The 15,400-nt window shown below is 48.6% G+C and overlaps 1 protein-coding gene across 21 annotated transcripts in view; it reads right to left on the bottom strand.

Annotated features, from left to right (window-relative positions):
- The window catches only part of DYSF (dysferlin), a 222,362-nt gene that overhangs the window by 185,839 nt on the left and 21,123 nt on the right, over positions 1-15,400 (bottom strand). For all 21 annotated transcript variants that reach the window (XM_082671898.1, XM_082671901.1, XM_082671904.1 and 18 more), the window contains exons 2-3: positions 12,359-12,414; positions 11,058-11,149 (exon numbers count right to left, since the gene is read on the bottom strand). In XM_082671898.1, coding sequence (XP_082528024.1) covers positions 11,058-11,149; positions 12,359-12,414 — 148 coding nt within the window. The remainder of the gene's footprint in view (positions 1-11,057; positions 11,150-12,358; positions 12,415-15,400) is intronic.

The raw sequence follows: 15,400 nt of genomic DNA, 5'->3' as shown, positions 1-15,400 counted from the left end.
GCTTTCAGAGGGTGGCCTTGAAGTCTGGGCCCTGAGGAGAAGAAGGAAGGGAAGAGTCGAGTGTGAGGAACAGGTCTGGCAACAGGGCAGCTGGCTGAGACCCCAGGAGAAACCAGCTAGTCAGGGAGAGGCAGCCATGCCTGTGGCAGGGATAGCTGAAGGACCTAAGAGAGACGCTCTTCCACTGAAAGTGGCCTCCACACCTGCAGGGGGTGGCAGACCCTCCATCCGTTACCCCAGGCCTTCCCATATGCCATGGTGCCATGAGCTGAAGAATGAACAGGTGAGGCAGCCGAGGTGCAGCAGACCAGGGAAGACAACATCCCCAGGTGCTCGGAGCTGTGTTAGGGAGAAGTTAGATGGGAGAAGTGGGTGCAGCTCACACTGACACTGACCAGTAAGTGAATGTAAGACAAGCCCTCTCCCCAGACACCCGGAAGGAAGGTGGCCCAGGAAGGCTGGCAGGACACAGTTCTTGCCCTGTTTGGTTCATGGGACACCCCAGGTGGCAGACCCTGGGTGTCACACACGCCAACCATGGTCTTCACATGCTGAGTCAGTGCCAACATTTCTAAACTATACCTTTCAACCTATAGCAACACTTTGAAAACATTCTTCCTCTCAACTATCTTCCAAAAATAAATTTTATCATAGAATGATGAAGAAAAAGAGCTCTCGAGTCATCCTACTTGGGCTGGAACCTCAGCTCTGCCATGCGGCAGCTCTGTGGCTGAGGACAAGTTACGTAACCTTTTTGAGGCCTGTTTTCTCATCTGTAAAGGTCATTTATTCTTTTGACAAATATGTAGTGAGCACCTAATTATTGTAGGTATTGGGGATACTGGTTACACAAAATGGACAACCACCCCTGCACTGTTGGAGCTTCACAGGAATAGTGCACACTATATATGTAAGGGTTCTTGTAAAATCCAAGTTCACATTCCTAACACCCCCAACTGTGTCTGGGACACAGACAGTGCTTGGTAAATGTCACCCCGCTCACCAGCTTCCTGTCCTCTGCACATACTACCCCACCAGATTGAAGTGAGGGACTCATTAGATCATGACTGTCATAATATATGTGAGAGGTAAGATTTATTTTTGGTCGCTCCTGATGGTAGAATAGAAATGAGACCCTCAAAATCTCAGGGAGAGAGACTGTGGCTCAACAGAAGGAAGGACTTTCTAACATTATAATCCAGGCCCTGAACAGGCTTCTTCCTGACTCTAGCTCTGTCCTTGAAGGATGGAGGAGACTCCCACAGGTCTTTCAATTCTGGATGGCATACCTGCCAAGGGGGGAGGCTCCAGTGAGAGTGTGGGTGGCCGATGGCCAGTGCAGGCACAGGGTAGGGTCCAGGCATGACAGCAGTGGGGTTAGACAAGCACCATCACTAGGGCCTCCTGCAGGAAAGGCTTACACAGCCCAGACTGGTAAATGTGAAGGGAGTGCTGGCAATGGAAAACCAGTTCCCAGCCTTCATGGTAAAGACTGAATCAGTCAAGCAAGAGTCACCAGTGGCTGCTAAATCTAGGGGGACATTTTGATGAGCAGGGTATTGGCAGGGTCTTAAAGTGTCTCTTAACACACGTCAAGGAGGAAAAAAAGAACAGTAAAGACACAATGGAAAAATCAGACAACACCTTGACGGGTGATTGAAATGAATGTCACCAACGAGGGACACCATGCACCTCCAGATCCTGAGATAAACACAACGCACCTATGACGGATTCCAGCCAGGAGTCAGTAACCGAATCTGATCATGAATATAATCATGCGAAAGACATCAGACAAACCCACAATGAGGAATGTTCTATTTTTTTCATTAGGGTATTGTATTATTCAAAAATGTAAATTGTCGTAACTGTGGAAATGTCCCAAAGTAAAGGAGGCTATGGAACTATGATGACAAAATTCAATATGGGTATCTATACTGGGGGAAAGGGAGGGGGAAATGCTATGAAAGACATAACTTGGTCAACGGATAGGATCAAAATACAAACAGTAGATTAAAGTAGGCAACCATGTTAAATTTAACTGAAGTTGGTAACTTACTGTGATTATGTAAAAAAAATCCCTGCTCTTTGGAAATATACACAGAAGTGTCTAAGGATAAAGGGCCATGATGAGTACAACTCACCCTCAAATGGGAGAGAGAGAAAAAGGGAGGACGGAGGGAGAGGCGAGAGTGAGAGAGAGAGAGAATATTATAAACCAAATGGAATAGAACATTACCAATAAATGAGTCTAAGTAAAGTGTGTGGATGTTCTTTTTGAAACTTTCCTATGAGTTTGAAATTATTTCCCAAAAAAGGCTCTAGAAAGGTCTCCATGTGTCCGTTTCTCATTCTTTATCTTTTAAACTAAGAAAAAGACAAGTCAACTAAAAATATATGTATTACAACTCAAACCCATTCATCGCTGACTCAGCCGCACCTTCCTCATTAGATTCAGTGAGTCAGCACAACAGGAAAATCAGATAGCCCCTGACCTGGCAGGACACACACACACACACACACACACACACACACACACACACACACTCAGGGGAAGTTTAAGGACACCGGTGAGGAGACACCATGAGCTGCGGCCCCTTCAGCCATGCATGCCTGGCCGTGAGGGGCAGGAAATGAGAACAGCCGGACATAACACACACACACAAACCCCAGCCCGCCTGGCCTCTGGCAGACTTCCTGCCAGTATCTGATCCTCCAGGGGCTGCCCAAGGGTAACTCTAAATAGTTTTCCACTTCAATCCAGAGAAAGAAAAACAATTCCGAAACACAGGGATGTCCTGGATAGAATCCAGGACAAAATATAGTTATAAAAATCCTTGGAAAATAAGGATATGGTCAATGCTTCCGAGGATGCTGAGAACAATGGGATGGTGAACTGTAAGTATTCCTGCCTCAAAAGTGCCTCCCAAGGATTCCGGAGGCTTGCTCACTGGCTTGCTGAAACCTGGAGGCTGAACATAGGCCTACTTTCCCCAACTTCTAACAACAGCAAACTGCCTCTCTGCCTTTTTAAATGTCTATGTGCACAGGCATACAAATACCCAAAGGTGAACATCCATTCCTGTGTAAGAATGACACCAGGACAAAGCAACCAATAGACGACAAGCAGAGAGAAAATACCATCCACACTTAAAACAGACCGAGGGTCAATATTCCTAACAAGATCCCAAACGTACAAACTACCATGAATTAGTTAGAATAAAACAAGCACCTCAAAGTATTAAGATAGGCAACTGACAGAAGAAGAAATACAAATGGGCAATAAACACATGGAAAGATGCTCAACTTTACAAGCAATTAAGGAAACACAAATTATAAGATACCTATTTTCCCCCATGGCACTAGCAAAAATAAAACATTGACGGGCACTTTTTTTACACTGTCGGTAGACGTAACTCAGGACACCTTTTCTGAAAAGCAATTTGGCAGAATTGATGAAAATGTTATCCCATTTCTAAGGACCTATCCTAAAGGAAAAATAGTATAAGAACATAAAAACGTTTGGATAAAGATGTTCAGTGGCAGGCCAGGAAAGAAACTAGAAAGAAACTAAATACCAGTCAATACGGTTACAGTGGGATAAATTATGGTGCACTCACACCGTGGAATACAACACAACTACTGAAAATGGGGTTGACCGATATCCACTGACCTGGGAAAACGGTTAGTGATAAAATGACAAAAAGCCACATGGGGACCAATATACATGGCGTGACTCATTTTTGTGTAAGTAAATGAATACACTTGTATATAAACAGATGCTTGCAGATACTTAGGGAAAGTTGAGGAAGCTATATACGGTCAACAGTGGACACCACTGGAGGGAAGGGAAGGAGCGGATTGGAGAACATGCATTTTTTCCTTTATAAACTTTTAAAAATGGAGCTTACTGACTTACGCTTATTATTTTACTTTATTTTTTTTGGCTGTGCCACGTGGCATGCGGGATCTTAGTTCCCCAACCAGGGATCGAACCCATGGCCCCTGCAGTGGAAGCACAGAGTCTTAACCAATGGACCACCAGGGAAATCCTGGTGCTTACTTCTGCTTATAAAAATATTTATAATTTTTATACTCTTGTGGGGGTTTTTTTCAAATAAAAAAAATGTGTTCATATTCAGGTACAGCACGTGTCCAGACGGGGCATGCACTTGCTGTAATGTTCACATACTGGTGTGGTTTCTGTATGTGCATCTGTGTGGATCCTGCTACAACCAACAGTCCCCATGTACCGGACACCTTCAATGTGCCAAGCACAGGGTAGGCGTTCGACACGTACGCATTATACAACAACTCTGCACTGTAGGTACTGTGATTGCCTTTCAGAAAGGTCCAGGTCAAGGCAGTGCCAGGATGAGACCCACTGCTGAAAGTGGGGCTCCCAAGAGTAGCCTTTGACCTTCACTCTCATGCCAGCCACCACCACTGCCCTGCTCAGCTATGTAGACAACCTGGGGGGCCAAGACCCCCTGCCTCTGCCAGGATGGAACCCCTTGACCACATCAACTCATTCCAGGTGTGAGTCAAAGGCATCCACTGGCCAGATCTGCGCCCCGACCTTCCTTACATTCTTGCATGTGACAGACTCACGTTCAGCTCCTTCCTAGCAACCCCTGCTTTCCCTCAGTAGATTAAGCTCGTTGTCCCCGGAGACACCAGGACAACCCCTACCTCCACCCTAGGGGCACCAAGACCTACTCCAGGGTCAGCAACAGCCCTACAGGAGATGGTCACCTACGTCAGGAAGACCCGCCGTTCCCAAAACATCTCCTCACAGCCTATCGCGGTGCCGAAAGGCTCACCATTAGCGCTTTCATTTTTGGTCTAAGCGGAGTCTGGGAAATAAAGCACCATCGCCTACATTCCTAAGAGAAGGAGCAAAACGTTAAACCACAGGCTGCCACCAACACTTCAGTATGAATGAGTGAGTCCGTTTTCAAACCACAGCTGGCTGAGAGCAGGCTTTGATGGGAAAGGGCTGGGGTCAGTGGGACTCAAGCAACTGGGGCAGCTGGAGGGCAGCACAGGGGAGCTACGGAAAAGGGGATGTGCCGAAGGGAACTGCCATTTAGGGAGCAGTCCTCTGTGGCAGGTCCCTGAGATGTGCTTTTGCACTTGATTTAATACTCCCTAAGCAGGAGGAAACAGGCTCAGGGAGCTGAGCTGAGGACCTGCCCAAGGCCACAGGGCTGTTGAGTCTGGACCCTAGCTCTTCCCAAAGTCCATATTCATTCCAGCTCATTCCGTGACCAGCTCACGGGGCCGACTTCGGGGTGAGAGGAGGAGCAGCTGAGGAGGAAGGACACGGAGCAGCGGTGCCCAGGAAGGTACCCAAGCTGCCTCCGGGGCCCCCGTCAGTGGCCGACACCATACTGACAACCCAGATCGCAGGGCAGGTGAAGGCAGGCAAGGCTCTGTGTGCGGCTGAGAGAGCCCTCAAGGCCCCACTTTATAGAGTCACCGGGTTGCTGAAAGGTTGGAAGTGAATCACACTCTTTTGAAGAAAATGCTATTGTGAGAGCCTAAGGGAACGCTTCTTTAAAGGCAGCAGTGTGCCTTCTAGCCGATTCTTGGTGTGAATCTGGGTCTCCTTCTGTACTTCTTGATTGAAGCGGGGGCGAGGGGACAGCCACCCTGGAATAGAGTTGCCAGATCAAGTACAGGATTCCCTGCTAAGTTTACCTTTCAGATAAACACTTGGTAATCTCTTAATATAAGTATGTCTCATGCAACATTTGGGACATTCAAACTTAACTGAGTGTCCTGTATGTTTCTCTATTGAATCTGGCCACCCTATCCTGGGCTTGGTGGTCAAGGTGAGTATCATTTTAACCCTGGTGGTTTTTTTGCTTCGTTTTTTGGGGTTTTTTTTGGCTGGGCCGTTAGGCTTGTAGGATCTTAGTTCCCCGACCTGGGATCAAACCGGGCCCTCGGCAGTGAAAGCGCAGAGTCCTAACCACTGGATGGCCAGGGAGTTCCGTAACCCTAGTGTTTTGACAGATGGACATTTTGACCCCATGGAGACTTTTGCTCCCATATTTACATTTACCAAACATTTAAATTAAAAAAAAATACACCTACATTAATTAATTTCTACTGGAAAGGCATTTTTCAGAACAAATTAAATTAAGCCCGGTTAATGTGTTGAGATATTTTCTATACAGTGTAATTAAACTCCTTTCTTTTTTTAATCTTCATTTTTATTTTACCAAAATTATTGTCATTAGTAACAATTATTTTCTGTTTAAATTTCCCAACACAGGTTTGGTGCAAAGTTTTCTTGGGGGGGGGGGGTTGTTTGTTTGTTTTTCATTTTTCGATTCATATCAAGCTTTATCAAATATAGCTCTCTTGATTCTTGAGTTTTCTTTTGTGGAATTAGTTCTATTAAGTCTGATTCTCTCAGGTCAGTGTTTACAGTTACCAACAGGATTCTTCAGTCAGTTTTTCATTTCCTTAACAATTTTATCATGTGCCGTTTTGCCCATAATTATTGCATGGTAATCAGTTCTACCAATAACCACATCCAGAAACTATGGCAAGAATTATATTTATTTCTCAGTTAATCCATGAAAAAATTGAGAGCCATTCCTTGCAGAAGTGCCAGCATTGCTCTCATGCCCTGGTGCACACTGGTCTCCCCTGGGCAGTTTCAGGAAGTGCTGCTGCCTGCACCCGACTCCAGCTTCTCCTTTCATCAGTTTGTGCCTAGACACTGATCTATTGTAAAGCTCCCAGGCCATTCTAAGATGCACCCAGGGTTGGAGCACTGTTCTAAAAACCTAGAGCTGCGCTGTCCAACACAGTAAGCCGCCACTGTGCACGCACATGAGCTATTCAAATTTAAATTAATTAAAATTAAATAAAATTTAAGATTCAGTTCCTCAGTTACACTAGCCAACACGGAATGGTTCCATCATCTCAGAAAGTTCTACCGGGCAGCACTGGTCTGGAGTGCAGACGACTGGTTCTCACTCCCTAACACCTGGGAGTTCGTAATGGTGCACAGGCCCCGCTCTCAATCAATTAAGTGAGAACTTGCAGGCGGGGCCAGGCACTGGCATGTTATGTCAAAGCTGCCGATGATGCTCTTGCGTCTCATAGCCTGAATTGGGATTTCTCAGCTGAACATCCCAGGGGTCAAACTTAGCTGGTCAGGGATCAGGGTCAACTTCCCCTCCAGCATCCTTCTGAGAAGCCCAGAGTAAACAGGAAGTTGTTGAGTGCAGCCTGGGACACTCAACTGAGTCCAGGACCCAGCCTAGCTGGGTTTGCACGAGTGTCTCCCATCCAGAGGAGTGAAGTTTCCTCTTATGTGCATTTGAAACCTGATTTTATAGACATGGAGTTGATCCACCCCTGCAGTTGCTTCAGGATGGGTGGGGTGCAGAATGGCCCAGAGACAGTATCCAGCCTGAGTTTCCCCTCCTGAGAGATTCCGAGACCCCACTCCAGGCCAACAGACCAGGCTGGCATAATGAGGTCACCCCAAACTGCCAACGGTCGTCGGGGAAACACAGAAACATCAAAAATCCCAGAAGCCCTGGGGAAAGAGAAGAGAGTGGAAGTGGGGGAGAGTCAGATGACAGAAGGAATAAACGGAGAGGGGCCAGGAAGAAAAAGGAGCAAAACCACAGACCTGTGGAGACAGAGGTGTGAGTGAGGGGCGGTAAAGAATGATTGAGGCATTGAGGGGACTCTAGAAACAGGTGGAGGCAGAGGATAGAGGTTCAGAAGACGGAGAGGAGGAGACAGAGGGAGACTGTGGAGGGCTGTGCTGCACCTCGCTTGGAAGAAGACCCAGGAGGACCCTAGGTGGGCTCACAGCCCACCCAGGACTGCCAGGAAGGAAGGAACTGCTGCATGACGACCCTGTGGATTTCACTGAAACTGAGGGCAGTCAGATGGCAGCGGTCACCGTCACACCTGTTGTCTCCCTATTTGCTTCCTGACCAGACACTGCCAACTTGAGGGTAGTGAGTAGGTGTTCTATGTAAAACGTTCATTGAATTGAATTCACCGATTTTTTTTTCCTTTTCTCTTTTAGAACGTAAAATATCACATGGTTGCTCTTTCCACTTCCTGGAAATGCTTGACTTTTACAGCGTTAGACTTTTTAATACTTTTAATTAACTGGTTTTTTTTTTTTTTTTTTTTTGTGGTACGCGGGCCTCTCACTGTTGTGGCCTCTCCCGTTGCGGAGCACAGGCTCCGGACGCGCAGGCTCAGTGGCCATGGCTCACGGGCCCAGCCGCTCTGCGGCACGTGGGATCTTCCCGGACCGGGTCATGAACCTGTGTCCCCTGCATCGGCAGGCGGACTCTCAACCACTGCGCCACCAGGGAAGCCCTTAACTGGGATTCTTTTCTCACATTTCATGAGCAGCATGAACGTACTGTGCGCTCTAACCATGAGGGCCTTACAGAAGCACCCTGTGGGTACCTGCCTCCCTCCCGCTGCTCCAGTGGGTTTCCCCTCATGCATCTTCCATCCAAGCAAACTGCTCTCCAGCCTGCATACCCCACTGGCTCCGAGGCTCCGATAGCAAAGCGAAAATTCTATTATTTCTGAAATTCTTCAGATGTTTGTGAATGTAAGTTTAAATTTAGTTGAATTAAAATTTAATTTTTAATCGCTAGAAATGCAAAATTGAGATAAATGTTTGAAAAACTCAAAAATTACATTCAAGTAGTTATCAGAAAGAAGTTTCTGGTGAATCGGGAAGCTTTGTGAATTAGTTCTTCTGCAAATTGCTGTGTGAGGAACTGATTTCCAGCACACTGGCCTCTCAAGTGACGTACCTGGTCATGTGGGAAACTGGTGTTCAGGGAGCTGACTTGCCCCCAGGAGCCAGAGGACACCCACAGGGGCCAACGAGAGGGCTCCAATGTGCAAGACAGCCTGCCCCTGCTGTGATCTCCAACCCACGGAGCCAGGCCGGCCCATGTGTGGCACTGGCCTGCTATCACCCCGAGGTCTAGCCTGGCCCTTGAATTGATCAAAAATATGTTCTCATCCCCTGCTGCCTTCATGGTCTTAGAAATCTCCCCACAGGGCCTGAAAAGTACTGAATGTGATCGTGAAAGTGAAACATGCGTTTCCTCTGCATGCCTTTGCCTTGCTACGCTCTCTCCAGAAGGGCCCAGCACCTGCCTGGGGCTTCCGGGAGCCTCTGAGAGGTGCAGGGGCTCCGTGATTCTGACCATGTTGCAGACCTGCCCTTCAATCACAGCTCTGCCATCAGTAGCCTTCGAGGAAATTAATCTCCTGGAGCCTCAGTTTCCCTCCGTAATAATGACAAGTCTAATAGCAACACCTAACGATTAAAAAAGATCTTTTATATAAAGACTCAGCAGAGGGCCAGACACTTGGCTAAGCTCTTGGTAAACATCAGCTGTTGTGGGTTTGCTATTATTATCCTCAGCCTGGTGTCAGAGGCCCCCTCCCAACCTGGCCCCATTGCTCCCTTCTCACTGGGCTGCACAAGTCATGTGACTGAATCCCACATGTAAGGCCTTAGCCTGCTGCCCTCCATGCTCAAACAGTGGAAGGCCCTCCCTTCCTCTCCTCTCTAAAGCCAACCCTGGCCTCCGAGTCCGTCTGTGTGGCCCTCCTCCAGGAAGCCTTCCAGGACCACCCAGAGTCCAGCATTGCTCCTCCCTCACCTGTAGGTCCACTGTTCATGCTTGTCAGAAGCTGCCTTTTTTCCATGAAATACCTGTGCTGGGGTAACAGTGTGAATGAGTTCCAGCCCCTGCAGGAACCTGCACCCTGTGCAGGTGGGGGCTGCTGAGGTCCAGGCTGGACAAAATGGACCCAAGACGCCCTGGACCCACACCTTTTAGCCCTACCTTGGGAGGGCCTAGTGGAAGCGCCTCCATCCTCCCCACACGTATCACGCGCTGCACCCACAGCCAGCAGAGACACAGAGAGACCGTGGTGGTTGCGTTTTTCTTCCAAGCTTTTTAAGATTTCCAACTTTCCAGATGTCTGGGAGGCTGAGACCCCTGTCGGCCTTCCCCAGGTCTCTGAATCCTCCCTCCTTCCCTCTCCCACTCTCGCCCTGCCAGGGAAACACAGCCGGGCCCCAGACACCAGCTGACCCAGTTCCCAAACAAAGGCTCTACTGTCAGCAGGTCACAAAACAGCAAGCCCATGCCCGATCCTCGGGTCCAGACCTCAGCGAACGGCACCAAGAGCATGAACCCACGCCTGCCGGCCCCTCACACAGCTGCACCCCCGTCAGGCCTCGCAGGGACCGGCTGAAGCCCCGCCCTGACATTCAAGGTTCCAGCACTGGAGCGCTCTCAGGCTGTGTCTGCCAGGTCACCCTACCCACAGTCAACAGGGCCATCCGTCTGCAAGCTGGCTGGCCCTGCCCACCCCGCCACCAGCACACACAAGGCCCAGGAGCTCCATACACGAGGAAGGACCCATCGCCCGCCTCGAGAGCCTACTTCTGCCACCACAAAACTCTGAACTCTGCTCCTACTATTGCCCCTGCCTGGGAACCATCCCTACTACGTACATGAAATATCACCAGAAGACACTGCCACAGGACGGTGGGCAGTCAGTGTGGGTCGCCATTACTGTTCCGACTTCTAAACCACAACTCTCACCTCGAGTCCCACCTCTTCCATGAAGCCATCGCTCGGCCTGCCTCGCGCCATGTGCCACTGCCCTCCCTAGCCTGTGCTGGGCAGGGAGAGAGGGCCGTGCCAGGCACCTCAGGGCTGCAGCAGGACCCAGAGAGCCTTTTCTTCCCTGCTCCCTGGGGCACAGACTGTCTGGGGAAACACACGCACATCTGATTCTAGCCCACCTTCCTTCCCTGTCACTTGGGAAGCTCTCAGATTTACCCACGGCTGAGGTCCTGAGACTGCAGCCAGCCCTCGCCCCCAGATCTCCCACCGGGCCAGGCCCACGAGTGGCAGGTCTTCACTAAACACCAGCTCTCCAGAGTCCACATTCTGTAGTCTACATCCGCCACGACTCTACCCGTACACACCCACAGGCCAGAGTCCCCCTCACCGCCTCACCTGTTCCTCCCCATCGTCTCATGGTCTTTGACCACCACATGAAGCTCGGAGCCTTGGTCCAGGGGGACACCCTTGAGGTCCCACTCAAAGCCCTGGAAGAAAAAGAGAAAAGATGTCTTAACCTATGGACCCCTAGAAGAGACTGTGTCTGGTCCCCACAGGTCCCCCTGGGGCACTGAGCAGGCATCTGTGACCACTACTGGTGACGGGAAGGATGCATGAGTGAAGGAATGAATACATGAGTAGCAGGGTCTCAGAGCTTCAGAAGGGACAGCGAGAGCTGAAGGCAGCGGAAGAGAGTAGGAGACCAGACCCCCATGACCCCCTCCCCAACTCAATTCCACCAGTCACCAGGAGCACAGCTGGGAAAACTTCCAGGTGGCCCTCAGGGCCCAAAATCAGTGTGCTCGTGGGGCAGCCCGGCGCCTGGTGACAGCATGCGTTAGTGCCACCTTGGTCTCCAGAGACCCCAGGACCCTCCTCAGAGCAAAGGCACCCCATGCATCCCAACCCCATCCACACAAGGACAGGGCTTCCAAAGACCACCAGGGCGCCATATAAAGAAAGCTGGTTGACTAAGTCTCGAACGAGAGCAAGTTATGTAGCAGATGGGAGCCAATTCTTTTGCAATTAGAGAATGACAAATCTCTGCACAGATAATACCCTGACCAGCAAGAGCTTGAGTTGGTAAGCAAATAAATGAGCATCTGCCAACATAGATTTACTGATTAAACTTGTTAAAGGCTATTGCAACATGCCTTAAGTAAATCATTTGCACAGATGATCTACTGCAAATAGACAATTATTTCCTATAGTTTAAATTACCTAAACATTGTCAGTTTTTCTGAAACAGTGTATTAAATTTAACCCAAAGGAAAAAAAAAAAAGAAAGAAAGAAAGCTGGTTGAGAGGGCAGGAACCAGAGGAGGACCTGATGAATCAGGGAGGGCTGTGGGGAGGAGGTAGTTCTGGGCAAGGACAACGGCCCTGTGTAAGGGAGAAAAAGCAGGTAAGAGAGCCCTAGACACCCTCCTCCTGGCTGGCCAGAGCTGAAAGAAGCGGAGACAAGGGACCCCTCACTCCTCTCCACACCGTACCCACAGCACAGGGGAGACCGCAAGCCAGGCCACCACCCCTCTTCCCAGGTGCCAGGAGGATTTCATTGGCACAACGGATCAGAGCCCCTCCTCTCCATGACAACACCTCTGAGAAAGCCGCCTCTGCCTGAGCCCCCTGACTCGTCCCTGCAGAGACAGTGGCAGCAGAGGGAGGAAAGGAGGGAAGGTGGGAAGCTCACATACCTCATTCCACACGGGGTTCACGTTGTTCTTGATGACTTTGGTTCTCTTCTTCACCCCTACGAGAGACACAGAGGGGGAGTGAAGAGACGTACCCCAACCTGCGCCTTCCCCAAGTGAGGGCCAGTTCCAAGACCTGCACTGCACCTCACCCGCCAAAGGAAACCTTACAAAACCCACGAGTCCCTGAGAATCCCACCAGTCTGCAATGAAAGCCCAATGCCAATCACACACATCTCTCAGCTCTGGGACGGACAAACAGCAGCCCCATCGGAAGGACTGTTTAAAGGAAAATACCCAGCCTGACTCTTCTTAATGAGTTCGTTACTCCTGACTTTCTAAGTAAAGCTTTTAAATTGTAAAGTTTCTGATTCTCAAAATGAATGATCTTCATAGAAAATATTCCATTTTTCTTTAAAACAATCTATCTCCACATATTGTAGGATTCCATTTATATGAAATGTCCAGAACAGGCAAATTCACAGAGACAGAAACTAGATTAGTAGTTTCCAGGGCCCTAGAGGGAGATGGGAATGGCAAGTGAACGCTTAATGGAGGTTTCTTTTTGGGGTGATGAACTGTTATGGAATTAGATAGTGATGATGGTTATACAACATTGTGAGTATACTAAAAACCATTTATACTGTACACTTTTAAATGGTTAAAATGGTGACTTTTAGGGTCTGTGAATTTTACCTCAATTTTAAAAAAATCCACCTCACTCTCACCTTGAAGGTATCTATCTGAAGCAGGCTGTCCTACCTGCTCGTGAGGGCTGGGCCGAGGGAATGCAGAAGGGCTTTGAGATAGACAACAAGAAGAACTAACACTGTAATGGCTGGGAAGAGCCACAGTGCCCCAGGCGGCAGACTGCTGAGCGCTCCTTCTGGAGTTTGGGCCGAAGGGGTGAATGAGGGGCACAGAAAGGGCTAAACACGTCTGGCTCTTCCATTAAGCATCAGAACAGAAATGATTCTGTGTTCAATGGACGATTAAAAGTGTCAGCCAGGGCTTCCCTGGCGGCACAGTGGTTAAGAATCTGCCTGCCAATGCAGGGGACACGGGTTCAAGCCCTGGTCCGGGAAGATCCCACACGCTGCGGAGCAACTAAGCCGGTGCGCCACAGCTACTGAGCCTGCGCTCTAGAGCCTGCGAGCCACAACTACTGAAGCCCGTGCACCTAGAGCCCGTGCTCCGCAACAAGAGAAGCCACTGCGATGAGAAGCCTGCGCACCGCAACGAAGAGTAGCCCCCACTCGTCGCAGCTAGAGCAAGTCTGCATGCAGCAACGAAGACCCAATGCAGCCAAAAATAAATAAATAAAAATAAATAAATTTTTAAAATAATTTTTTTAAAAAAGTGTTCAGCCAGACACAAAACTTATATTTGGGTTGGATCTGAAAGATCACCGGTTCAACCCCGCCTGTGCAAGACCCTGCAGTAAGAAGCCTTTGGTCTCACGTGGACTGCTCAGTGTTCACAGAGTCCTGTCTGGACCATGAAAGCCCCTCAAGCCTCTGGAAACATCTCCCAGGACCCCCGGGTCTTCCTCTGAAACTGAGCATTGTCCGTTTCCCTTCTGTAGGGTCAGCCCCCCTGGCCCGGTTCAGAGCATGGAGAGAAGCGGGGAGCAGAGGTGGGTCAAGGACGCAAGCCAGGTAGGGGGAAGGATTTGGAGGAAGGAAACAACAGAGTAAGGAGCAAAGGAAAATCCAGGAGAAAGAAACATCTGAGGGAGGATCGGTAGACTTAAGGCAAAGATTCAGCCCCACGAGCCCCCTCAGAGATCCTGAGAAACCTCCACCAGTGGTAGAGGGTGAGCCCCCAACCCCTCTCACCGCCTGCTGCAAATCACTGTTGTGGGAAAAGCACGTGGACTTTGGAATGACACAGACCACCATAGAATACTTATTTTCTGGAAGACCCTAGGGGCAGCAGTTCTCAAATTTTTGGTCACAGGATGTCATTCTTAAAAATTATTGAGGCGGGACTTCCCTGGTGGTGCAGTGGTTAAGAATCTGCCTGCCAGTGCAGGGGACACCGGTTACAGCCCTGGTCCAGGAAGATCCCACATGCTGCGGAGCAACTAAGCCCGTGTGCCACACTACTGAAGCCCAAGTGCCTAGAGCCCGTGCTCCGCAACAAAGAGAAGCCACCGCAATGAAAAGCCCACGCACCGCAATGAAGAGTAGCCCCCGCTTCCTGCAACTAGAGAAAGCCCGCGCGCAGCAACGAAGACCCAATGCAGCCAAAAATAAATAAGTAAATAAAATAAAGTTTAAAAAAAATTATTGAGGGGACTTCGCTGGTGGCGCAGTGGTTAAGAATCCGCCTGTCAATGCGAGGGACACGGGTTCGATCCCTGGTCTGGGAAGATCCCACATGCCGCGGAGCAACTTAGCCCATGCGCCAGAACTACTGGAGCCCATGCGCCTAGAGTCTGTGCTCCACAACAAGAGAAGCCACCGCAATGAGAAGCCCGTGCACCACAACAAAGAGTAGCCCCCGCTCGCCACAAAGACCCAACACAGCCATAAATAAATAAATAAATAAATAAACAAATTTATTTATTTATTTTAAAAAAAGTAAAACTTCCATAGAAAAAAATTTATTGAGGGCCCTAAGGAGATTTTACTAAGGTAACTTGTATCTATCAACTTTTACTGTATTCAAGGTTAAAACTGAGGCATTTAAAAATATTTATTTAGTAATTAATATTACATTAACAATAATAAGCCCAGTACATGTTAACATAAGTGGCATATTTTTATGAAAAATAACTAACTTCCAAAACAAAGGCAACAGAAAAGTGACACTGTTTACATTTTGCAAATCTCTTTAATGCCTCACTGAAGTCTCATTATCCTGTCTACATTCAGTCCATTGAGATGTCTTGTTTTAGTGGACATCTGTGAAAAAAACCCAACCAGACATATAGTTGGAGATGCATTTTAATAAATTTTCAGATAATTGTGGATCTCCTTCTTTGATACTGCACCAAAACTCAATAAGTATTATTTCTTTTTCTTTTTTTTTAATTTTTGG

The sequence above is a fragment of the Grampus griseus genome, assembly GCF_964374135.1.
Source record: "Grampus griseus genome assembly, chromosome: 15".
Taxonomy (NCBI): Eukaryota; Metazoa; Chordata; class Mammalia; order Artiodactyla; family Delphinidae; genus Grampus; species Grampus griseus.
This window is presented reverse-complemented; position numbering and strand designations above follow the sequence as displayed.